Consider the following 27,645-nt stretch of genomic DNA (forward strand, 5'->3'; position numbering starts at 1 on the left):
CCACCATTCTGTTAAAAAAAACTTACCATTAGACACTGCAGCACAGAAAACAGGCTATTTGGCCCTTCTAGACTCTGAAACATCATTCTGCCAGTCCCATTGACCTGCACCCAGTCCATAACCCTCCAGATCTCTCCCATCTATTCAATTTATTCTTAAAACTTAAGAGTGGGCCCGCATTTACCATGTCAGCTGGCAGCTCGTCCCCCCTTATGTTCCCCCTAAACCTTTCCCCTCTCACCCTAAAGCCATATCCTCTCGTATTTATCTCTCCCATTCTAAGTGGAAAGAGCCGATTCACATTTACTCTGTCTATTCCCCTCATAATTTTATAAAACTCTCTCAAATCTTCTTTCATTCTTCTTGATGAGTTTATTGTCATACACATTGTACAATGTACAAATGCACTGACATTCCTGCTCACTGCAGCTGGACAGGAACTTTGTAAAATAAAGCAACTGCAAGAGCCACTTAATAACTACAGTAATGTATTTAATGAATTAAAATTGGCGACGCACTGGAGTAGAGGTTAGCGCAACGCCTTTACAGCGCCAGTGATCAGGAGTGCACTGGGGTTCGAATCCCGCACTGTCTGTGAGGGGTTTGTACGTTCTCCTCTGTGTCTGCGTGAGTTTTCTCCGAGGGCTCAGGTTTCCTCCCCCCGTTCGAAACGTACCGGGGGAGTTGTAGGTTCATTGGATATAAATTGGGTGACACGGGCTCGTGAGCTGAAATGCTGTATGTCTAAAGAAAAATGCAGAAAATTGATAATAAATATTCCGTTACCTTGGTATTAAAAAAAAGAGACTTTGCAAGAGTATGGACTGTCCTTTTGGGATGTCAGATCAGTTTAACAAGGGGGAGGTTCAAGAGCCTGATCCCTGTTGAAGTGGGGGTGAGGGTTCTTGGGTTCAGGATTCTGCCCCTTCTGCCCAAGGGGACCAGTGAGAAGAGGTTATGACCAGGGCTATGGGGTGGGGGGGGGGGGGGTGGCATCCTCTCAAGGCAGCGTCTCACACACATTGCAACATGAGCCTGCGGAGAGGCCCCGCAGCCTTCATGTTCTGGAACATTACAACTGCATGGCGCCCAGGGAATGCTTAGTGCTTTCAAAGCAGTGCTTAACACAGTCTCTGCCTGGGAATAAGACAACTTGTTCCCCATTCTGCAACTATCAGTTCTGCTTTTGGGCAAAAAAACTGAAATAGAAGGGCAGCAATTGCTTTTCACTTTGCTACACACAGCAGCATTAATTCTGCTAAATTAAAGAACTATTATGTTAACCCTTTGAGACTGAATTATCGCTGCTGGCCCTTTTAATATAACTTTTTAATATCAAGTGAGATCGAGTCAGATCACATAGGAAAAGGGTATTGGGCCTCCAGGGTCAGTTTGAAAGCATTCTCCTGTTAATCTCAAGAACTGCTCTTTCCCCACACCTGCTTTTCCCTACATATCCAATTCCTGTTTAACAGCTCCCATTAAACTTGCCTCAGCAGTCTTCAAGGCTCAGCTCAGCAAAGGAAATTATCTTAAATCCTGGAGATTATTTAACGTGCAGTGGGCCATCTGGATCCTCTGCTCTGTGAAGGTGTTGTTAATTCCTCCTCATGGGTTTATCCAGCTCTCCCCCTTCAACCCACCACTGCTGTTCACTTCAACCCCCCCCCTCCGTGGGAGTGAGCCCCACATTCCCCCCCCATGGGAGTGAGACCCACATCACCCCCCCCCCCCCACCCTGTGGGAGTGAGACCCACATTTCTCCCTCCCCCTCCCACTGTGGAAGTGAGACCCATATTCTCCCACCCACCCCTCCGTGGGACTGAGCCCCTCTTCCCCCACCCCATGGGAGTGAGAACCACATCCATCCATCCCCCTCCCTGTGGGAGTGAGACCCACCCATCCCTCCCCCCTCTCCAAGGGAGCGCTGTGGAGTAATAAAGCTGCACAGCGCTGAACAGGTCCTTCAGCCCAACTCATCCTTGCTGACCCAGTGACAGGGTAGGCTGGTCCCATTTGCTTGCATCTGATCGATATCTTCTAAGTCCTTCCTATCCATATCACTTTCCAAGTGTCCTCTGAGTGGGAAGACGGATCAGTTCATGATTAAATGGTGGGGTAGGCTCGATGGGCTGAATAGCCTACTTCTGCTCCTATGTCTTATGTTCTATGACCCAACTGGCACAAAACTCAGGGTCTACGAGGCAACAGGAATCGCTGTTCTCCTGTAGCTTTCTAACAGGAGAGTAGATTTAGGACGGAGATGAGGAGGAACTGCCTTCCCCAGAGGGGGAGGATATCTGTGGAGATTGCTGCCCGTGGAAGCAGTGGAGGTGACCTCAGTAAATATATTTAAGATGAGATTGGAAAAAAGGCAGGTCAATGGAGATGAGCCGTGATCTCATTGAATGGTGGAGCATGGTTTGACGGGTCGGATGGCCGACTCCTGCACCTATTTCTCTTGATCTTGTGACATCCAAACTAACTACAGCTCCAAAATTCTCTGAATTTGAGAACCAGCGCTCGTGTCCCTAAATGGGTCAAGAATTAGGACCTTGGTGAATCCACAATGGGCAGGTCCCTACGGGTGTGGGGTTCATTCAGGAGTCTGATAACAGCAGGAAAAAAACTGTCCTTGAATCTGGAGGTGCGTGATCTCACTCGCGTGAACCTTCTTCCTGATTGGAGGTGGGTGAAAAGTGTGTGGCCGGGGTGCGATACGGCTTTTAATGTGTTGGCTGCTTTTCCAAGGCAGCGGGAGTTATAGATGGAGTCAGTGGAGGGAAGAGGGTGTATGATGGACTTAATAGAGGAGGGGGGTGTATGATGGAGTTGATGGAGGGGAGGGGGTGTGTGATGGAGTCGATGGAGGGGAGGGGATAAGCGGGATGGAGTCGATGGAGGGGAGGGGTGAGCGTGATGGAGTCGATGAAGGGGAGGGGTGTGAGCGTGATGGAGTTGATGGAGCGGAGTGGGGTTTGCGTGATGGAGTCGATGGAGGGGAGGGATGTGATGGAGGGAGGGGTGTGTAATGGAGTCAATGGAGGGGAGGGGTGTGAGATGGAGTCGATAGAGGGGAGGGTGTGATGGAGTCAATGGAAGGGAGGGGGTGTGATGGAGTCAATGGAAGGGAGGGTGTGTGATGGAGTCGATAGAGGGGAGGGTGTGTGTGAAGCTCTGAGCTACATTTACAACCCTCTGCCACGTGGAGAAGCAACTCAATGGGCAACAGTGGAAAGGTTTGAAGGCTGTGCTGGCAGCTTTCTTCCTTGGACAGCTATTCCTGGGAATGTCTGGTCCATGCCGCCTCACCACCAAGTACAGAAGGAACATTCCAAACCGCCTCCATGATCAGAAACACCCCAGGGCCCCACAGAAATGACAGATGGGGTGCCTCCCAAACGACTCACACACACTCACCCTCTCCCGCTCCACCTGAGGCACATCCACCTTTCCCAAAGTGGCCTCACGAGAGTCAACGGAAGTTGGTCATCTTCGACCCCAAGGGTTGGGATAAGAACAAGACAGCCTCTTGCCAGACCCATCTGGTTCACGGTGATGGGACATGGAGGGAGGTGGGCACTCAAGCCGCAGTCACAGAAGGTTGTGGCAAAAAGGCAGAAAATATGACAGGAGTGGTCCTAACTTGGCATGCTCACTCTCCCTCAGGGTCTAGGCGGCATGATTTCTGGATTCAAGTTGTAGATTTGGGGTGGAGATAAGAAGAAGACCGCAGAGCCCACCTCACTGACAAAAGGCAAAGGAGGAAAAACCCAACACCCAACCCCAACCAACCAATTTTCCCTTGCAACCGCTGCAATCGTGTCTGCCTGTCCCGCATCGGACTGGTCAGCCACAAACGAGCCTGCAGCTGACGTGGACTTTTTACCCCCTCCATAAATCTTCGTCCGCGAAGCCAAGCCAAAGAAAAGGAAGAAGGACTGCTTTTCCCAGAGGGTGGGGAATTCACTGCCCATTGAAGCAGTGGAGGCGACCTCAGTAACTATATTTAAGACAAGGTGGGATAGATTTGTACACAGTCGAGGAATTAAGGGATATGGGGAAAGGCAGGTTGGTGGAGATGAGCCGATCATCCATGATCACGTTGAATGGCGGAGCAGGCTCGATGGGCTGGGTGGCCGACTCCTGCTCCTCGTTCTAATGTTGTGATATTTGCAATGATACAAAGTGGATATGTTTCTTTTAAATTGACAATTAGCAGGCAGTCGTCCATTCGGAGCCGGTGATGATTCAGGAACACGTTGGCATTATTTTGCTTTCTTTATTGGTAAAATGTTGAGCTGTCTTCATGCATGAGATAAAAGGATATTTATCCTGATTGCTGATTGCGTCTCCAGAGTACGAGGCCACTGGCTGCTTCTTTTGATGGAGAGTTGGAAGTTCAGGGAAGTGACAGTTGAATACAAAAACCTGACACTGAGTTGATTATAACAGGGGAGGTTGTCAGCGACGCTGAACGAGAGGCTCCGCTGCACGATGGGGTGAATGTGAGAACGTAGAACAGTACAGTGCAGGACAAGGCCCTTCGGCTCACAATGCTTGTTCAGAGAAGACTTCCACCTGGGGTGACCAGGCGGTGTCTTAGGAAAGCAGCCTCTATCCTCAAGGACCCCCACCATCCAGGCCAGGCCCTCTTCACTCTTCTACCATCGTGGAAAAGGTACAGGAGCCTGAAGACAAGCACCCAGCGGCACAAGGACGGCTTCTTCCCCTCCGCCATCAGATTCCGGAACGATCAATGAACCCCAGTCACTGCCTCACTTTGACTTTTCCTGCACTATTTTTATTTATTGTTGTAAGGCGATTTATATGAATGTTTGCTTTGTGACGCTGCCGCAAAACAACAGATTTTGTGACACGTTCATGACAATAAATCCTGATCCTGATCCTGGTTCTGATTCAGATCAGAATACAACAGCACTGAAACAGGTCCTTTGGCCCATCTAGTCTGTGCCAAAATATACCAAGCTGCATCTCTAAATTATTTATTTTAATCTTTGAAAAGGAACAGGCCCTTTGGCCCAACATCCATGCTGACCAGTTTGCGTGTGCTCAGCCCTTTCCTATCCAGGAGAGGCTGATGTGTCCTACAGCCTGAACTCTCTGCGGTTTCTCACTGTCTTGGGCTGAGGGATCAGTGTTGAGAACATCGGAGTCATGAGGGTGGTATGATGGTGTGATGTTGGGGGGCTAGATCACGTCTCACCAGTCTCCTGGAGATTGGAGATATAGGTATGGGGTGGCAAAGATCAGAAAGGCCAGAATCTCTACGAAGGGTGTCCAGTTGAAACCTGAAGGAGTTCTCATTGGAAGGGGAGCAAGTACAGGGAGATGGAGGGCGTTACAGAGAAAAGGAGGGGTGTCGGGACCAGAGGGGGGTAACAGAGATTGGGTCAGGTGTAGGGACTGGAGGGCATTCCAGAGAAAGGGAGTGGTGTAGGGGGCAGAAGGGCTACAGAGCCAGGGAGGGGTGTAAGGGCTAGAGGGGGTTACAAAGATAGGGCGGGGTATAGGATTCAGGAGGGGGGATACAGAGATAGGGAGAGGTGTAGGGACCAGAGAGGGTGGCAGAGATAGGGAAGGGGGTAAGGACTGGAGAGGGTTACAGTGATTGGGAAGGGTGCAGGGATCGGAGGGGGTTACAGAGACAAGGGGGGGTGTAGGGACTGGAGGGGGTTACCGAGACTGGGTGAGGTATAGGAGACCGAAGGGCATTCCAGAGATAGGAAGGGGTGTAGGGTCCAGAAGGCGGGTTTTACAAATAGGGAGAGGTGTGGTGACTGGAGGATGTTACAGATGTAGAAATGTTGAAGCTGAAGAGAAATACAGACATAAGGAGAGCTGCAAGGACCAGGAGGGGTTATAACCATAGACCCTCCTCCCCCACCCCAACCCCAACCCCCCCACCCATCGACTCCACTTACACATCATTTTGCTTGGGGTAGCATCCAACACACTAAAAGACCCATCCCACCCCGGCCACCCTCTCTTCACTCCCACTCTCCCATCATGAAGAAGACTCATGCCTGTGAGATCATGCACCCCCAGAATCAAAGAGTTTCTTTCCTGCTGTTATCAAACTTCTGAATGAGCCCCAAAGTAAACTGCTGTCCCCTTGACTGCATCCCAGCTGATCTATAAATATCTGGTGAGTCCACATTAAGAATATTGTGTTCAGTTTTGGTCACCGCATTACAGGCTTTGGAGAGGGGGCAGAGGAGATTTACCAGGATGTTGCCTGGATTGGACAATAAGTCTTTTGAGGCAAGGTTAAGAGTTAATAGAGGTCAACAGCCATAGGACTCTGTGAAGGATTAGTTAAGGTGGTATGTGAGTGGAAAGAAAACGTTTGAAAACTATTGGTCTCCAAGGTTATGAGAGGCATGGACAGGGTGGACAGCCAGCATCATTTTTCTGGGTCGACAGTAGCAAATACCAGAGGACAGAGGGTGGCACGGTGGGCGTAGCGGTTAACGTAACGCTTTTACAGTGATCGGGATGGGATTTGAACCGCATTCTGTCTGTGAGGAGTTTGTATGTTCTCCCCATGTCTGTGTGGGTTTTCCCTGGAGAATCCGGTTTTCTCTCACCGTTCGAAACGTACTGGGGGTGTAGGTTAATGAGCTGTAAGTTGTGCGGAACAGGCTCGTGGGCCAAAATGGCCTGTTACCGTGCGGTATGTCTAAATTTAAAATAAAAATGTAATCTGCACAAAGTGAAGGGAGGAATGTCTAGCGACGAAATCAGGGGTACATTTATTTACACACAGAGTGAGTTGTGGATGCCTGGAATGCATTGCCAGGGGTGGGAGGTGGTGGATGGAGGCTGGAACAATAGGGGCATTTAAGAGACTGACAGGCCCATGGATGGAAGCAAAATAGAGGGTTACGAGGTAGGGAGGGTTTCGTTTCTGCCTTCCTTTTCCCCCCTTCCACCTTCAGCTCTCCACCCTCCCCCCCTTTGCACCCAGCCATCCCTCCTCCCCCTGATCACTGCTGTCCCTTTTCCTCCTATCACCTCCTGCCTCTGCAACCACACCTCTCCCCCTTAGTCTTTTGTTCGGACGCTTGCCTACATTTTTCCACACCTTGCTGAAGGGCTCAAGCCCGAAACGATGGTTCTGTATTTGTACCTTTCCTATAGAAAGTACCCTGCTTGGCCTGCAGAGTTTCTCCAGCCCTGTGGCTTTACTCTATTGTGCTGGTAATGTTCTATGTTCCCTCTCGGCAACTCTGCACCCTGGGCTTGGTTTTTCTTGCTTGACTATGTACGGGTTGACTTGCTGGATTGCTCGCAGAATTAACTTTCTCACTTTACCTCAGTGCATGTAACAATAAACCTGAACTTAACCTGATAAACGGAGAGTGTTGATGCTGGAATCTTGAGCAAACAATGAGAAGCTGGGTGGGGTGGGGGGGGGGGGGGGAGGATAGGGTGGTGGAATCAATGGGTCAGGCAGCACCTGTGGAGAGAGATGGTCAGTACATGTTTCTTAAAGGATCCCGATGTGAAACGTCGACTCACCGTTTCTCTCCACAGATGCTGCCTGACCCGTTACGTCACTCCAGCATCCCCCTGTTTGCCGAACCTGCAAGGTTGCATGATCAGTCGTGCTGGTATCGAATGGTGGCGCAGGCTTGAAGGGTCGAATGGCCTCTTCCTGCACTCAATCTTCGTGATTCCAAGACACTAGTGTTCAGACTTGTGTCTGGGAACACAGAATGCTGAAAGCCACAGTTAGCAAACAGCTGTCTTTTAATTTTTTTATTTTATTTAACAGGCCATTTCTGGCCAAGAGCCCATGCCACCCAATTGCACCCAATTAAGCTACAACCCCCCAGTATGTTTCGAACGGTGGGAGGAAACCGAAGCCTGCGGGGAAACCCCACACAGACACCAGGGACAAAGTACAAATTCCTTTCCGACAGCGTCGGATTCGAACCAGTCGCTGGCACTGTAACGGCTTTACGCCAACCACCACACCAACTGCAAGAGGAGTTGGGGACAGGAATTGAGGTCCTGGGGGGAACTGGACCTGGAACACTGGTGGCACATCTGGTCTCCTACCTACAACAGATTCAGGGGAGGTCGACCAGACTGCTTCCTGTGGTGCGCTGGGGAATGTGCCAGCAGATAAAGCTGGCTGAGCCAGTACTCTCCAGAGTTTATAAGAATGAGAGGTGACGTCACTGACGTTCTCACAGCAGAGATGCTGCTTCCTGCTGCCTGGAGAGTCAGCAGCTGGGAGATGCAGTCTCAGCAGAAGGGGTCGGCCATTGACCACAGAGGGAAGCAAAGTTTCCTTCACCTGGAGTGGTGTTTCTTTGGAAATTTCGAGAGGAATGCGCAGGCACGGTCACTGTCCGTTGATCGGAAGTGGCAGATCTTGATTGAAATGAGCTCAAACTCTCTTTATTTTGAGGGAATCAAGGGATGTGGGGCAAGAGAAAGGCTCTGAGGTTGAAGTTCAACTGTAATCTTATTGACAGGTATTGGGAATAACAAGAGGTTACAGAGACATGGAGGGGTGTAGGGGATTGGAGAGGGGTTGGTTTACAGAGACAGGAAGGGATGTAGGGGACTGGAGAGGTTACAGGGACAGGGAGGATTGTGGGGGACTGGAATGGGATTCCAGAGACACGGAGAGGTGCCGAGGACTGGAGAGGTTACATGGACAGGGAGGGATGTAGGGGACTTGGGGGGTAACATGGACAGGGAGGAATATAGGGGACTGGAGGGGGGTTACAGAGACAGGGAGGGGGTGGGGGACTGGAGGGGGTGTTTACAGAGACAGGGAGGGATGTAGGGGACTGGAGAGGTAACATGGATAGGGAGGTGTGTAGGGGACTGGAGAGGGTCGCAGAGACATGGAGGGCTGTTGGGGACCGGAGGAGTAGGGAAGTTGCAGGAGTTGAAACCTGTGTGCATAAAATATGTCAATATGTCCTTGGCAACCCACACATCGCTGATGGACAAACTGTCACAACCTGCCCAAGAGAGGAAGTAACTGCTTGGATTTCCGTTTACCTCAAGGACAGAGAATGGTTCTAGCCCTTGGTCAGAGAGCCAGTGTTGCCTGTGATTCTTGTTCTTAGGGGAAGTTTCGTATTAACTCTTAGAACATTGAACACTACAGCACAGTACAGGCCCTTCAGCCCATGATGTTGTGCCAGCCTACAAATAAAGCCTAAACCCTCTCTACCCCGTAACCCTCTATTTTTCTTTCATCCACGTGTCTGTCTAAGAGTCTCTTCAATGTCCCTATTGTTTTAGCCTCCACCTCCACCCCTGGCAAGGCATTCCAGGTGGCCACAACTGCCCTCTACCCAGTCCTGAACCTGTGGAATCCCCATTCGCCAGGCCTGCGCGCATCATTGTACAGACTTCACCTCACATTCCTGGGATTGGCGATCTCTGGTTTATTTCCACCTCAGCAACTAAACATACCTCTGACATCTCCCCTAAACTTTCCTCCACTGCTCTTATGGAGGGATTAGGTTTAGAAGAAGTGGGCTGGTTGGGGGTTCCAAGGAAGAAGATTTTACCCCAGACGATGTTTGGAATCCAGAGCACGCAGGTTGCTGGGGGCATTGAAGGAGTATCTGGATGTGCACGTGAACCACCGAGGGCCAGCAAGCTGCAGACCAGGGTAAGGAGATGGATAGGTGTTGGTCAGCAAAAGGGTCTGTAAGAGGGTCGAGTGCAACACACAAACGTGCTGGAGAAACTCAACAGTTCCCGCACCATCCGTAGGTTTCTGTAGGTTTGCAGATGATACAAAGGTTGGAGGTGCTATGGTCATACTGAAAGTTGTCATAGGTTATAACAGGATACGGACAGAATGCAGAGATGGGCAGAAATCTGACAGATGGAGTTCAATCCAGATAAGTGTGAGGTGATGCACTTTGGAAGGACAAACCAGGAGGCTGAGTACAAGGTTAATGGCAGGATTCTTCACAGTGTGGAAGAACAGAGGGATATTGGGGATCAAATCCATCCATCCCTCAAGGTCGCCGTGCAGGTTGATGGGATAGTTAAGAAGGTCTATGGGTCGCTGGGCTTCATTAGTCGGGGGATTGAGTTCAGGAGTCAAGAGATCATGTGCAACTCTATAAATCTCTGGTGAGACCACACTTATTGTGTCCAGTTCTGGTCAACTCATTATAGGAAGGATGTGGAAGATATGGAGATTTACCAGGATGTGGTCTGGATTGGAAAACCTGTCTCATGAGGCAAGGTTAGCAGAGCTGGGACTTTGCTCTTTGGAGCGAAGGATGAGAGGAGACTTACTAGAGGTCTACACGGTCTTGAGAGGCGTAGACAGGGTGGGCAGTCAGCCCCTGTTTTCCAGCACGGCAGAAGAAAAGATCTGTATAAAGTGAGGGGAGGGAAGTTTAGGGGAGACGTCAGGGGTAAGTTTTTTACTCAAGAGAGTTGTGGGGGCTTGGAATACCTTGCCGGGGGTTGTGGTGGAGGCTGGGACAATAGAGACATTTAAGAGACTGTTAGACAGGCATGTGGATGGAAGAAAAATAGAGGGTTATGGGGTAGGGAGGGTTTTGTTTTATTTGGTAGGAATATATGGGTCAGCATCATGGACTGAAGGGCCTGTACTGTGCTGTGTCTTCAGCCAGTGGATGGTAAATCTATGGGGTTTGTTGCCACAGGTGGTTGTGGAGGCCGGGTCATTGGGTGTATTTAAGGCAGAGATTGACAGGTTCTTGATGAGCCAGGACAACAAAGGTTATGGGGAGAAGGCCGGGCAGTGGGGCTTAGTGGGAAAATGGATCAGCTCATGATTGAATGGCAGGGCACAGTTGATGGGCTGAATGGCCTATTTCTGCTTCTGTGTCTTCTGGCCATGTTCTAATTTCGGGCCTGGGCCCTTTGTTGGGAATATGGAAAATCAGGCCGATGTCCAAATAAAAGAGGTTTGGACCATAACCACTTCTCCGACCCATTTAGGGGATAGCCTTCAATGCTGGCCGCACCAGCAGCAGACACCTGGGGATGAGGTCTCATTGAATGGTGGGCCCAGCTTGAGGGCCTGAATGGCCTTCTGCACATCCTTGAACCCTCCTCATGCTGATGTATCCCCCGGTGCAGCGCGGTGGAAATAAATCTACCTCTCGGCAAGCAGCAGGAATCATTGCGAATTCCCAAACCCGATTACCAAAGCAGATTAAGATGGTAAGAGGAAAATCATCTCCTTTATTGATATTCCTTCCTCAGCCCTCTGCTCTAATCCCTTTTGCCTTGTACAGAACAATTGCCAAGTATTGACAATGTGCACAGTCCATGAATTTCAACTAACTCATTCCAAGCAGGGCACCGTGGCGTTGCATTCCCACTCACAAGATCAACCCATCAAGTCTTCTCTGCAACTCCACCCTGAGCTAAACTGTTCTTGCATCTAGTTCCAAGTTCTGGCCTTTTCCCCATAGCCCTTGATCCCCTGACTAGTTAGATCCCTGTCAATCTCCCCCTTAAACTCCCCCAATGATCGGGCCTCCACGACTGTATGTGGCAACAAATTCCACAAATCCATGACCCTCTGGGTAGAGAAATCTCTCCTCATCTCTGTTTTAAATGAGTACCTTCTCATTCTGAGACCGTGCCCTCTTGTCCTGGATTCACCCACCTAGGGAAACATCTTATTCACATCAACTCTGTCCAATCCTTTCAGCATTTGAAATGTTTCTGAGATCCCCTCTCATTCTTCTATACTCCAATGAGTACAATCCAAGAGCCGTTAAACATTCCTCATTCCCTCTCATGTTCCCCCTAAACTTTCACCCTTGATCCATGTTCTCTGGTTTGTGTCTCGCTGACCCTCAGTGGGAAAGGCCTGTCTACATTTGGCCTGTTTATCCCCCTCAAATAGCAGGAGGTTTGAGCTAGTGGAGTTTTTCTAGTGAACCGGTGCGGACTTGAAAGGCCGACGTGGCCTGTTTCCGCTCTGTAAATGGTTATATGGTTATATGTTAGCCCTGCATTCCAGGAACCATCCTAGTAAATCTTCTCTGGGCTCTCTCCAACATCAGGGGCCCAAAATGCACAAAGTTCTCCAAATGAGGTCTCACCAGTGCCCCATAGAGCCTCATCAACACCTCTTTTCTCTTATACACTATTCCCCTTGAAATGAATCCCAGCACAGCATCCACTTTCTTTACTGCCGATCCAACCTGGTGGGTAACCTTTCGGGTTATCCTGCACGAGGATCCCCAAGTCCCTTCGCACTTTCGAATTTTGAATTTTCTCCCCAGCTAAATAATAATCTGCCTGTTTATTTCCTCTTCCAAAATGTCCAACCGTACATTTCTCCACATTGGATCTCATCTGCCATTTCTTTGCAGGTCCCACACATCATAAGACATAGGAGCAAAAATAGGCCATTCAGCCCATTGAGTCTGCCCTGCCATTCATTCATGAGTTTGATCCATTTTCTCCAATTACCCCCACTGCTCGACCTTCTCCCCATAATCTAGGATGTTGCCTGGACTTCAGAAACTGAGTTACAGGGAAAAGTTGAACATGTTAGGACTTTATTCCCTGGAGTGTAGAAGAATGAGGGGAGATTTGATGGAGGTATTTAAAATGATGAGGGGGACAGACAGAGTAAATGTAAGTCGGCTTTTTCCACTGAGAGTGGGTGAGATACAAACCAGGGGAAATGGGTTAAAGGTGAAAGGGGAACTTCTTCACACACAGTGGTGGGTGTGTGGAACGAGCTGCCAGTTGAGCTGGTGAATACAGGCTCAATTTGAACATTTAAGAAAAATTTGTACAGGTATGTGGATGGAAGCAGAATGGAGGGACATGGACTGGGTGCAGGTCAGTGGGACTAATAAAAATGAATGGTTCAACACAGACCAGAAGGGACAAAGGGGCCTGTTTCTGTGCTGTAATGTTCTATGGTTCTTTGATGCCCTGGCTAATCAAGAACCTACAGTATCAAGCTCTGTCTTAAATACCCCCAATGACCCGGCCTCCACAACCATCTGTGGCAACAAATTCCACAGATTCACCTCCCTCTAGCTGAAGAAATTCCTCCGCATCTCTGTTCTAAGTGGACGCTCTTCAATCCTGAAGATGTGCCCTCTTGTCCTGGACTCTTCCACTGTGGGAAACAACCTTTCTCCACGCCTTTCAACATTCAAAGTGTTTCAATGAGATTCCCCCTCATTCTCCTAAATTCCAAAGAGTACAGGCCAAGACCCGTCAAACGCTCCTCATGTAATGACCCTTTCCCAGAAACATCCTTGTGAACCTCCTCTCAACACTTTCCAAAGTCAGCACATCTTTTCTTAAATGAGGAGCCCAAAACTGCCCACATTCCTCCACGTGAGGCCTCACCAGGGCCTTAATAAATCCCAACATCACATCCCTGCTCTTATATTCTATTCCTCTTGCAATGAATGGACGTATGTATCATGGTAACTCCCTCTGTCTTCTGCCTCAATGCAAGAGCAGCATTTGCCTATGCAGTTTCTGTAGCCACATATCATCTCTTGAATTATTTCCCAGAAGTTTTATTAAATAAAACACATTCTTTAATGAACCACTTTGGGTGGCACGTTTAGCGCTTAGTGTCACGCTGTTATAGTGCCAGCGACTTGCATTCGAATCCCAGGTGTTTGTACAATCTCCCCGTGACCTGTATGAGCTTCCACTGGGTGCAGGATTAGTGTAGGTGAGTGGATGAGGCCTAGAACAGGCTCTGTGGGCTGAAGGGTCTGTTTCAATGAATGTAACTACAATCTGACCCCAGTTAGGGTGGCCAGAAATATGTTGCAAGAATGTGTTGGGAGAGGAGAAAGGCAGTGAGGATTCAGGAAGGAATTCCAGCACGAGTCATGGTCACCAATGGCAGCGGGATCAAATTAGGGATGTAGTCCGGATGGAAGGATAAATGAATGTGTAAAGGAATGAAATGCATAGCTGAAAGAATAAGTGAAGGAATGAATAGAATGAATGGATGGATGTGTGAATGAAAAGAGGAATGAATGAATGGAAGAAAGAATGAAGCAATGAATGGATGAAGAATGAATGAATTAATGAATAAATAAAGGAAGGAATGATAGAATGAATGATTGAATAAATAAATGAATGAAGAGTTTATTGTCATACACATGAGTAAAATGTACAAATGCACTGAAAATATGACTTGCTACATCCACACAGGTCCACCAAACACATAGATCTTTGGGGAGTACAGGGAGGTTCAAGAGCCTGATAGCTGCTGGAGAAAAATACTGTTCTTGAACCTGGAGGAGCCGGTCTTCAGGCTTCTGTACCCTCTGCCCGAAGGGAGCAGTGAGAAGAGGTTGTGACCAGGGGGATGGGGGTCCTTTATTTAATGAGAGAACCATGGCAGGAGAAGAGAGGGAATACGAAGGGGAGATTATCGATGGGATGCTATCGGGATATCTAGACCCACACATGAGTTCGATTCACTCACATAGAAGAAACGGTGTGCCCCTCTCTCCTCAACCCCTCATTACGAACTCTGGTGCAGTGTGAATTGAGAAAGAAAAGGGTGTAAACGCTCTGAGCTGTACAGACCATTGCTGACTTGATATTTTCTGAAGCTGACAGACTTCCCCTTTCCCCTAATGCTGTCAAGGAAAACAAAATATGCTCGGTGTATTTCCTGACAGTGAACACTGTACACTGTTAGTCCTGTCAGAGGCCCGGTCTGGAGAATGCCTGAGTCTTTGCAGGTGGAGGGATATTCGTGTGGCTTCACTCAACCTGTTGGCCAATTTATCTTTGGAAGGTTTGGCGCAAAGGTAAACCAGGAGAGAAATAAAAAATTCTGCACCATTAAAACAATAGTTTAGCTGCCTTGTTTTGGAATTAGGAAACCGTGAATCCATGTCTTTTCATGGCCTTGTGTACTGTCCCACCAAGACCACCCATAAATCAGGGCAACTCTCTAGCCATATGGCATTAATGTCAACTTTTCCAGTTTCTGCTAACTTGCTCTCCACTTCTCCCTACACCCACCCATCCCTCCTCCCCTTGATCGCCGCTGTCCCCTCCCTCCCTTCTCCACCTATCACCTCCTGCCTTTGCGACCACCCCTCCTCCCCACCTAGTCTTTTGTTCCAATGCCTGTCGACATTTCCCACACCTTGTTGAAGGGCTCTAGCCCAACCAACCAATTTTCCCCTGCAACCGCTGCAACCGTGTCTGCCTGTCCCGCATCGGACTTGTCAGCCACAAACGAGCCTGCAGCTGACGTGGACATACCCCTTCCATAAATCTTCGTCCGCGAAGCCAAGCCAAGAAGATAAAGGGCACTGCTTGACCTGCTGAGATTCTCCAGCGTGGCATGTTTTTACTTTCTTGCCACAGTCCTGATTGATGTCAAATATAAACCTGGCCACCAAGGGCATTGGAAATTGCTCACAGACTTGTTTCAGGAGGGTTGCTGCCAGGAAGCAAAGATGAGGGAGGGACATTTTCCTTCAGAAAGCTGGCACAAGTTGATAAGGAAACCTGAATAGATTTAATTTCTGATATCCAGCCTGTGCAGAGCAATTGTGAAGTGATCTGTTATCTGTCCAATTTGGCGACTCCATTGTAAATGGCAGTAAAGCAGCTGCTCTCTGTGCCTTGGATGGTGCAGGGAGACAGAGTTCTCTGCAGAGGCCGTGGTTCCAAGGAAATCAAGGCAGACGGAGGGAAAAAGCCCCGAAGCACCAGCTCCTATCTGAAGCAGCTTTGATTCACTATGTTAATAGGATCACCACGTGAATCCATCAGACACTTTATAATCGATAGGCACCATGGCCACAAGCTCTTTGTTGTTTAACACTCTATCCAGACAGAGAAAAATGTTTTGTCAGCTCTGTTTTTACTGAGCAAAGATCCCTCAAATATTTTTAACTAATTTTTAATGCTTTTGTTTCTATTTCCATAAGCTGGGAATGAACTGGTTAACGGTTGTTTAATGGGAATATTCATTTAACGGTGAGAGACCCTTCTGCTCCCCCCACTCCCTAAATAAAACCAGGTGACTAATCAACCTACTAACCCCGTACATCTTTGGAATGTGGGTGGGAGGAAACGGGAAGAAACCCACGGGGAGAACGTGCAAACTCTTCAGGGTCAGCGCGGGATTTGAACCCGGATCGACGGCACTGTTGTAGGGTTCCGCTGACTGCGCTGTTCCACTGATTTTTTTTTAAATGCACACCTGATCCAGCTTAAATATTGTCCAGTCTGTCGATCATCAGTTGAATGGTGTCCTCGGTCATCCAGGGACCTGGTCCATGAGGCTCAGTTTGGCTGGGATCATTCAGTTCCAGACTCCACTGTTGCCTTGGCCTGCACGTTGCCTCCATGGCTGGCTCACGGAAAAAGTCAAGAGGCACAGGGTCCACGGAAACTTATCTGCTTGGATTGAGAATTGGTGCCTGCGGAGAGTAGGAGATGGAACGGGGAGTGACGAGTGGGGTGGAGTGGAGTTCTGCATGGATCTGTTCTGGGACCCCTGCTCTCGGTGAGTTTCATAAATGACCTGGATGAAGAAGTGGAAGGATGGGTCAGTAAGTTTACAGATGACACGGAGGTTGGTGGTGTTGTGGATCGTGTAGAAGGCTGTAGGAGGTTACAGCAGGGTAGACACAGGATGCGGAGTTGGGTGAAGAAGTGGCAGATGGAGTGCAGAGTGATGTGATGCATTTTGCAAGGTCGAACTTGAAGGCAGAGTCCGTGGATAATGGCAGGATCCTTAACGGTGTGCAGGGACAGAGGGATCCATAGCTCACTCAAGGCTGCCACACAAGGTCATAGGGTGGATAACAAGACTTACGGTGTGTTGGCTTTCATTAGTCGGAGGATTCCGTCCAAGAACCCATGAGGTAATGTTACAGCTTTATAAACTCTGGTGAGACCACACTTGGATTATTGCGTTCAGTTCTGGTCGCCTCTCGTTACAGGAAGGATGTTGAGATTTTGGAGAGGATGCAGAAGAAATTTACCAGGATCTTTCTTGGTTTGAAGAACATGTCTTATGAAGCAACGGTGACAAAACTGGAGCATTTTTGTTTTCAGTGACGAAGGATGAGAGGTGGCATAATAAGATTAAGAGGAGCTTAGATGAGGTGGATGGCCAGCACCTGTTTTTTTAACCAGGTTGACAATAGCAAATACCAGACGACATCTGTTTAAGGTGAGTGGAGGAAAGTTTAAGGAGACGCCAGGGGTAAGTTTTTTTTAACAGTGTGGTGGGTGCCTGGAATGCATTGCAGGGAGTGGTGGTGGAGGCTGGTACAATAGGGACATTCTAAAGACACTTAGACAGGCACGTGGATGTACGAAAAATAGATTCTGGATGTGAGGGTTAGATTGTTGTGGAGCAGGTTTACATAAGTTGGTGTCATATTGCAGGCTGTCGGGCCTGTACTGTGCTGGAATATTCTATGTTCTAGCTGTTGGATGGCAATGCACTCAACACTGTTTGACCAGCTGAGTTTTTCCATCATTGTTTTTCAATCAAGTTACTTCAACCACGGTGTCTGCAGACTTTTGTATTTTAAGATTGGAAAATTTGCAGTTGACCCCAATGCCCTGGAGAATGAGGAAAGTTGTCGGTGCTTGTGTCAGGATCTAGATCAGTTGGGGAGGTGGCTCGAAGAGCAGCAAGTGGAATTTAACTTGGACAAGTGTGAGGTGTTGCATTTTGGGAAGTCAAACCAGGGTGACTGGCAGGGCCCTGGAGAGTGTGGCAGAACAGAGAGACCAAGGGGGCCAGGTGCATGGTTCCCCGAAAATGGCAACTCAGGTGGTCAAGATGGGGTAGAACCCACTTTGATGTGCACCCTCATTGGGTGGGGTGCGGAGTACAAAAGTTGGAACCTCATAATCCAGTTTGCGCATTGGTGAGGCAGTAATTGTGTGCAATTCTTGTCACCCAGCTGCAGAAAGGGCATCAATACATTGAAAGGGGAGCAGAGGAGATTGACCAGGATGTTGCTGGGACTGGAGGGTCTTTAATCCCTGGAGGGTGAGGGGTGACCTTATGGAGATTTATAAAATCGTAAGGGGCAGAGATAAAGTGAATGCACACAGTCTTTTTTCCAGAGTAGATTATTCTAGAACTAGAGGCCATGGGTTTAAGGGGAGAGGGGAGACATGGGCAACTTCTTCCCTCCACCAACTCCATTTGTAACACCCGTTGCCTTGGAAAACCAGCCCACATATTGAAAGACTAATCCCACCCTGGCCACACTCTCTTCACCCCCTCTCCCGTCAGTACGATTCACGAGTGTGAGATCAAGCACCTCCATATTCTGGGACAGTTTCTTTCACGCTGTTATCAAACTCTTGAATGAACCTCACATAAAATAATGCTACTTTTCCTCCGTACAACTGATTTCTTTCTGTAACTCTGCACTTTGACCCGTGTCTGACTTGTTCTATGTATGAGGTGTCAAACTGGTCTGCTCTCAGAATAATTTCAACCACTGCATCTTAGTCCATGTGACAATAAATCTGAGGTTCAATTTGTATCTGGATCAAGGTGCCAGAGGAGATTATAGAAGTGGGTATGATTTCGACACTCAGAAGATATATGGACAGATTCATGGATAGGAAGGGAGACATCAGGGTTAAATATTTTACACAGAGCACTGTGGGTGCTTGGAACACGGCCAGTGGTGGAGGCTGGTGGAGGCATTTAAGAGTTTCTTAGACAGGCACGTGAATGGAAGAAAAATAGAGGGTTACGAGGTAGGGAGGGTTTAGAAGTTTTTTTTCGTAGGTCTGTATAGATTGGCACAACTTCAAGGGCCGAAGGGCTGTAATGCTCTGCATCTATGTCTATGAACCGTAGATGCTACCTAGAAGGGTATGTACGAACTGCAGGCCAATGGGATAAGCCCAGAATGTCAACTTGGTCAGAGTTCAAAGTTCACATTTACAAACGTACAACCCTGAGATTTTTTTCCTTCTGCTGTCCTTTGCCATTTCCATACCAGTAATTGTAAACTATAAACAAATTATGCAAATGTGGATGTAATTATAAATATACATAGCAATGAATAACCAGTCAAATGAATCTCTAAATGGGTGTAGTTATCTCCTATTGTTCAGGCATCTGATGGTGGAGGGGGAGCAGCTGTTCCTGAACCTGCTGGTGCGAGTCTTGTGGCACCGACACCTCTTTCCTGATGGCAGCAGCGAGAACGGAGCGTGTGCTGGGTGGTGTGGATCCTCAATGACCGCTGCTGCCCTCTGATGGCACCGTTCCCTGTGGATGTTCTCGATAGTGGGGAGAGTTTGCCTGTGATGTCCTGGGCTGTGTCCACTACCTCATGGAAGGCTTTACACTCAGGGATATTGATGTCCCCACACCAGGCCACGATGCTTCCAGTCTGCACACTTACCGCAAGAAGGGCCAGTTCCGTGCTATGAGTCTCTGTCCTGCCTTGGGCAATGGGTGTTCGGGGACTGAAGGCTTGGGCCCTGATTTCTCAGAACAATACTAACGTGTTTGCTTCCCTCTCTCCCGTGCAGAGGAAGGCCTGAGCCACGAGTGCAAGCTCTGCAGCCAGACGTTCGACTCGCCGGCCAAACTGCAATGTCACCTCATCGAGCACAGCTTCGAGGGCATGGGGGGAACCTTCAAATGCCCCGTCTGCTTCACAGGTAGGGGCAGGAAGGGGATGACGTCAGGGGTGGGGTGTGCCCGTCCTCCCTGTGACGGTGTGGGACTCACCTGGGTGCTCACGTTACCTCTGTCGTCCCAGTAAGGGGCAGGTAGATAATGGCCCCTTGGAGTAGGTCAGGGGCTACAAGGGTAGAAGGGAGCAGGGGTTACAGAGATCAGGGGGAGGGGGAATGGGGGTAGGGGAGGGGTTAGGATACAGGGGGCAGGTGTCCTAGGGCTACAGGGGGCAGGGCTATAGGGGTTACAGGAGGCAGGACTCCAGCGTTTGTCCAACCTGTATACCCCTCACCAATGCCACTGAGAATGGGGAGGTGTTCAATCCTGTGGCTCTTCACTGAGGGATGAGATTGATCATGTGTTAAGACAGCTAGTTGCTCCTCCCATTCACAAACTGGCTGCAGAGTTACCCACTAGCTCCTCTTCCCCCTCTCCCTGCAACGAAAGTACCCTCAAACATCTAGGTCTATTCTCATTCCCAGCCCTGCCCTGATACCACCTATCATTTGCTTTGAGCTTTTGCTTTATAATCGCTGATACAAGACCCCTTTATGAAAGGCGCTATGTAAATGCACATTCTTATTCTGTCCGATGTTGCTCTGAGCTCCGAATTGCGAGATGCAGAGCCTGTGGTGATCAGGTGTGGAGCTGGTGTGTAGTCACACAAGGTGGCCTGTTGGGCATGGTCACTGCTGGAATATCACACCTCAATCCACATACCCCCCCACCTCCCACATATACGCCCGAATGCAGACACACACACACACACACATACATACCCCACACACACACACATACATACATACCCCACACACACACACACACATACATACCACACACACACACACACACATACATACCACACACATACACACACACACACACACATACATACCCCACACACACAGACATCCCACACACACACACATACATACCCCACACACACACACATACATACCCCACACACATACACATTCATGCACACACACACACTCACACCAACACACACACACACACCGACATACCGCACACACTCACCTATACACACACACACTCACACCAACACACACACATACATACCCCACACACACACACACACACACACACTGACATACCGCACACACTCACCTATACACACACACACTCACACCAACACACACACATACATACCCCACACACACACACACACACACACACACACACACATACACATTCATGCACACACACACACTCACACCAACACACACGAACATACATACCCCCACATACACACATACATCCCACACACACACACACACACACACACACATACATACATACCCCATACACACACACATACATACCCCACACTCACACACACACAGACATATCCCACACACACACACATACATACATACCCCACACACACACACACATACATACCACACACACACACACACACACACCGACATACCGCACACACTCACCTATACACACACACACTCACACCAACACACACATACATACCCCACACACACACACACACACACACACACACACGCACACCTACCCCACACACATACATACCACACACACACATTTCCCCACACACACATACACACACACATAGATACCCCACACATACACATACATACCCCACACACATGCACACATATTACCCCACACACATACACATACACACACACACACATACATACCCCACACACACACACACATACATAGCCCACACACACATGCACATTCATGCACACACACACTCACACCAACACACACACATACATACCCCACACACACACACACACACACACACACACACGCACACCTACCCCACACACATACATACCACACACACACATTTCCCCACACACACATACACACACACATAGATACCCCACACATACACATACATACCCCACACACATGCACACATATTACCCCACACACATACACATACACACACACACACACACACACATACATACCCCACACACATACACATTCATGCACACACACACACTCACACCAACACACACGAACATACATACCCCCACATACACACATACATCCCACACACACACACACACACACACATACATACATACCCCATACACACACACATACATACCCCACACTCACACACACACAGACATATCCCACACACACACACATACATACATACCCCACACACACACACACATACATACCACACACACACACACACACACACCGACATACCGCACACACTCACCTATACACACACACACTCACACCAACACACACACATACATACCCCACACACACACACACACACACACACACACGCACACCTACCCCACACACATACATACCACACACACACATTTCCCCACACACACATACACACACACATAGATACCCCACACATACACATACATACCCCACACACACACACACACATACATAGCCCACACACACATGCACATTCATGCACACACACACTCACACCAACACACACACACTCTCATTCATACACTCACTCACACTCACCCATAAACTGTGGAGGGGTTTCGGTGAGAGGTGATATTGATTGATCTGTACAAGCCGTCCGTGAGCTGAGACGGGGAGATGGTGCCATAAATTGATGCTGGGATAAGCATCCGTCATGGATGCCAATAAAAAACTGGCAGGGACGTTGATGATTCCCACAACCTTCACACCTCCTCCAGTTCCAAATGGGAAACGTTTTGAACAGCTACAGACTGCACTGGGCTCAGTGATGCTGGTTACAGACACCCTGCCTCTTTTCAGGAGTACCCACTTTACACAAATTACACAGGCCAAGCTTCACAGCACATGGGATTACAGATTACAGCGTTGGAGGGTACTACTCAGCCCATTGAATCTGTGCTAGCTCAGTATAAGGGCAATACAGCCAGTCCCTTTCCCAAATATTTCCATTTCCACCCGCCCCTCTCAAAGCTACCGGAATATTCATGGTACATAAACCAGCCCCTCCCTCACCCCCTCCCATGTGTATTCATAGAAACACAGAATACAAAAGCACTGAAACAGACCATTCTGCCTATCTAGTCTGTGCTGAATTATTATTCTGAAGTGACCTGCACCAGCCCATGTCCCTCCATTCCTCTCCCATCCACGTCCCATGTCCAAATTCTTCTTCAATGTTAAAATTGAGCCCGCATTCACCACTTCATCTGGCAGCTCATTCCCCACCCCCACCACCCTCTGTGTGAAGAAGTTCCCCCTCATGTTTCCCCAAAACTTTTCCCCTTTCACCCTTAACCCATGTCCTCTAGTTTGTATCTCACTGACCCTCAGTGGAAAAACCTGACCTACATTTATTCTGTCTGACCCCCTCATAATTTTAAATCCCTCAATCAAATCTTCCCTCATTCTTCGACGCTCCAACCTAACCTGTTTAACTTTTCCCTGTAACTCAGTTCCTCACCTGCCAGTGTGGAGTTCTCCCCCACCCTCTTATTCTGGTTTAAATAAAACATTCAGCACAGTACAGGCCATTTGGCCCTTGACCTATGGAAACCTACTCAGATTTCAGATTTATCATGATAGATCGTACATGGGGTCACATACAACCTTGAGATTCTTTTTCCTACAGGCGAGGTAGAATTTCCTCTAATTGATGCAAAATAAATGGTATGTACTGTAAACACATCAACAAACAAAGAACTGTATATAGATAACAAATGTAAACAAACTGACTGTACATTACAGAGAGAAGAAAAATAAAATCAATAAAGTGCACAAGTAAGAGTCCTTAAATGAGCCCCTGATTGAGTTTGTCGTTGAGGAGTCTGATGGTGGAGGTGGAGCAGCTGTTCCTGAACCTGCTGGTGCAAGTCTTGTGGCACCGACACCTCTTTCCTGGTGGCAGCAGCGAGAACAGAGAATGTACTGGGTGGGGTGGATCCTTGATGATCGCTGCTGCCCTCCGACAGCAACGTTTTCTGTAGATGTTCTCAGTAGCGGAGAAGGTTTTGCCTGTGATGTCTTGTGACTCCACATCAATCTAACCCATACCTCCGTCACACACATAACCCCCCACCACCACAAAGAACACCCCACTTCCTTCCCAGCCCTGATGAAGGGTCTCAGCCAAAAGTACTGCCTATCCATTGCCTTCTGCAGATGCTGCCTGACCACCCAACCTTCCCCTACTGGAGATGACATCCCCCAACCTCTCTCTACTGGGGTTAACATTCCCCAACCTCTCCCCACTGGAGTTAACTTATCCCAACCTCTCCCCTCTGGAGACAACAGCCCCTAACCTCTTCCCTCTGGAGACAACGTTCCCCAACCTCTCCCCACTGGAGTTAACTTACCCCAACCTCTCCCCTCTGGAGACAACAGCCCCTAACCTCTTCCCTCTGGAGACAATGTTCCCCAACCTCTCTCCACTGGAGATAACATCCCCCAACCTCTCCCCACTGGTGACAATGTCCCACAACCTCTCATCACTGGAGATAAGGTCCCCCAATCTCTCCCCGCTGGAGATAACGTCCCTCAACCTCTCCCCACTGGTGGCAACGTCCTCCAACCTCTCCCCACTGGAGATAACTATATATTTTAACATACTTGTCCATTTTCAATCGAATTTTCTCACTGCTATCATCAGGAAGGAGGGTCTGAAGATGAACACCCAACAGGGCAGAATCGGCTTCTTCTGCTCCGCCATCAGATTCCTGAATGGACATTGAACCACAGTGACTACCTCACTTTTTAGAACCAAAGAACATTACACACAAACAGACCCCTTTGACTAGTCTGTGCCAAACTATTTTTCTGCCCAGTCCCACTGACCTGCATCCAGTCCATGTCCCTCCATACGTCTCCCATCCATGTATCTGTCCAAATTCCTCTTAAATGTTAAATTGAGAGCACATTCACCACTTCACTGTGCAGCTCGTTCCGCACCCCCACCACTCTCTGTGTGAAGAAGTTCCCCCACACACTCCCCCCAAACCTTTCCCCTTTCACCCTTAACCTATGTCCTCTGGTTTGTATCTCACCCACCTTCAGGGGAAAAGGCCGACCTACATTTACTCTGTCTGTCCCTTCATAATTTTAAAGACCTCCGTCAAATCTCCCCTCATTCTTCTAAGCACTTTTTTTCCATGTTGTTTTCTTTACCCTTTAATTTTACTTAAAAAATTTAGACACACGGCACAGTTAACAGGGCCCTCCTGGCCCACGAGCCTGTGCTGGCCAATTACACCCAATTGACCTGCAGCCCCCGGTACATTTTGAATGGTGGGAGGAAACCGGAGCCCCCGGGGAAAATCTACGAGACATGGGGAGGACGTACAAACTCCTCTTGGACAGCGCGAGATTCGAAGATGGGTGGCTGGTGCTGTAACTGTGTCGCTCTGACCGTGCCGCCCACGGATATATTCTGCACATCTTGTGTTTACGGAATTATGATTTATAGTCATTTTGCACCTTGTTTTGCCCAATACTGATGCCACAAACGACAACTTCCTTGACATGTCCATAGCAGTCAACCCGATTCTGACTGACGTCCGCATCCTACTCTCTTCGGAGCTTGTCAGGAGGATGTGCCTTTAATTAATGACGTTTATTTTTTGCTGTGTGACGTAGTCCAAAGAACTTCATCCGTCTTTTCATAATGATTCAGTGTGTACTAACTTTGCAGGTCACAGTGCACCAAATATCCTTCATAAAATCCCTTTTCCCAGCCCAAACACTGCCTGTGGCAATAACTGTTTAATTATTAATGGCGTGTCTCTCTGGTAAACATCTCTGCACATTTTCTGAGGCCTTGCTCGCATTCATTAAAGTTGAAACCATCATTGTTTGAGAGCTCACTGTCAAAAGCCGGGCCAAAGGAGAGGTTTGTCCCAGGGGCTGGAGCCATGCAAAGTTCTCCATCCCCTGCCCTCCATCGCCTCTGTTCTCCTCATTAGTGGATCTGCTGGTGCCGGGAGAGGGGCCACATCTGACCCTAAGGGCATTGAGACCAGGGGAGACCATTTTTGGCCCTTCTGGCCTGGCCACCATTTTGACAAGGTCAGCTGTCGGCAGAATTAGACCATTCGGCCCATCGAGTCTGGCCCGCCATTCCCATGGTGGCTGATTTACGATACTTTTCAACCCCATTTCTCCTGACTTCTCCCCCTAACACTTCATTTCCTTCCTGATTGAAAGCATTCCCACCCCCTCTTACACATCCAGCCCTGCTCTCCCATCAGCCCTGCAAATCTTTCCCTTTCTAATATATCTCCACCTGCTCTCTCAGAGCTACCAGCTCCCTCTCTCTGAAAATCCCCTGATGGTGGTTTCCCAACACCTCATGGCTTACAAATAAATTAATGTACCGTAATCCGCTCTCCATCAGGTCAAAAGAGCATGAGAAACAGGATCAGGACTCAGGCCTGCCAAGTCTGCTCCACCGTTCCATAAGATCACGGCTGATCTGGCCGTAGACTCGGCTCCATTCCCCCCCAAGTCCTTAATTCCCCTACTATTCAAAATTTGATTTTGTTTTGTCTTAAATACAGTCTCTAGTTGCTCCCAGGGCAGAGAAGGCCACAGATTCACTCCTTTCTGGGAGAAGTGGTTCCTCCTCATCTCTCTCCTAAATCTACCTCTCTGAATCATAGAACGTAGACATCCACAGCACAGTGCAGGACCTTCGGCCCACAGTGCTATGCTGACTTCAACAACTGCCAAGAATTTCCCTCCATTTTTCTCAGTTCCATGAACCTGTCTAATCATCTCTGAAAAGATCCTATGGTCCCCGCCTCCACCTCTGTTGCCGGCAGCTCATTCCACCCGCCCACCACTCTCTACGAAAACCTCTCTTACACCCCCCCCCCCCCGTACTTACTCCCAAGCACCTTAAAACTCTGTCCCCTCATGCTGGCCATCTCAACCCTGGGGGAAAAGCCTCCGGCCGTCCGCACGGTCAATGCCTCTCGTCGTCTTTCAGGTCACCCCTCGCCTTCCATCACTCCGTGGAGAAAATACCACGTTCACTCAACTGATCCTTCCAATCCGGGCAGCGTCCTTGCCGTCTCCACAGCACCCACATGTCATGAGGTGCCCAGAACAATCAAGGATTTATCTGGCTGTACCATTACTTCACAGTCAACGAAGGCCAACGCACCTCAACCCTTCTTAACAATTCTTTCAGCATGTGCGACAGTTTTCAGTGCCCTGTGCACACTGACCCCACGGTCTCTCAGTTCGTCCATGCAGCTCAGAATTCTCCCATCAACGTCGGATTCTGCCTCCGAATCAGAATTTATTGTAGTGAACATGTATTGTTTTGAGGCAATAGTTATTGTGCATTGCAGGTGAAATACCCTATTTTTTAAAAAAAAGCTGGCTGCAGAAGAAGTGAGGCCGTGTCTGTGGGTCGTTGTCCGTTCAGGAATCTGACAGCAGAGGGGAAGCTGTTTTTGAACCTCTGGGTACTCGAGCCTTTCTGTTGGAGTGGAGGGCGTGGCCTGGGGGGGTGGGGGTCCTTTTTTTAAATTTTTTTATTTTTCACATTGATCAAGATACAAACATTTTTCTTTTCAAATATATAGTGTAGTTTTCTCCCCCCCCCCCCCCCCCCCTCTTCCCATCCCACCCTCCCTACCTCTTTGGGGGGTGGGGGTCCTTGAGGATAGATAGCTCTGGTCGAGTTTGCAACCCTCTGTAGCCCGTGGCTCGGTCCTGTGCATTGACCCCAAAGGCAGCCAGTCAGAATGCTCACCATGTACATCTGTAGAAATTTGCAAGAGTCTTTGTTTACATACCAAATCTCGTCAAACACTCAACTAATTACAGCCACTGGCGAGCCTTCTTCGTCATTGCATCGATTGTGGCTATGTACATCAGTCTTTCACAGTGCCGGTGGGGGGAGGGGGGCAGAGAGTGGGGTGGGGGAACTTGACTGATGTAGGCCCACCCCTTCCCAT

The 27,645-nt window shown here is 48.8% G+C and overlaps 1 protein-coding gene and 1 long non-coding RNA gene across 3 annotated transcripts in view; one reads left to right on the forward strand and one right to left on the reverse strand.

The window, feature by feature from the left end:
- LOC138755856 (zinc finger protein 521-like) overlaps window positions 1–27,645 on the forward strand; it is a 421,662-nt gene that overhangs the window by 361,865 nt on the left and 32,152 nt on the right. For both annotated transcript variants that reach the window (XM_069922587.1, XM_069922585.1), the window contains one exon: window positions 19,549–19,680. In XM_069922587.1, the coding sequence (XP_069778688.1) occupies window positions 19,549–19,680 (132 nt within the window). The remainder of the gene's footprint in view (window positions 1–19,548; window positions 19,681–27,645) is intronic.
- Window positions 516–27,401, reverse strand: LOC138755857 (uncharacterized). Its single transcript, XR_011352590.1, has 3 exons — window positions 27,324–27,401; window positions 24,293–24,399; window positions 516–744 (listed from the first exon to the last, which is right to left on the reverse strand). It is a non-coding gene; the product is annotated as an uncharacterized lncRNA (long non-coding RNA).

Source organism: Narcine bancroftii, chromosome 2 (assembly GCF_036971445.1).
Source record: "Narcine bancroftii isolate sNarBan1 chromosome 2, sNarBan1.hap1, whole genome shotgun sequence".
NCBI lineage: Eukaryota > Metazoa > Chordata > Chondrichthyes > Torpediniformes > Narcinidae > Narcine > Narcine bancroftii.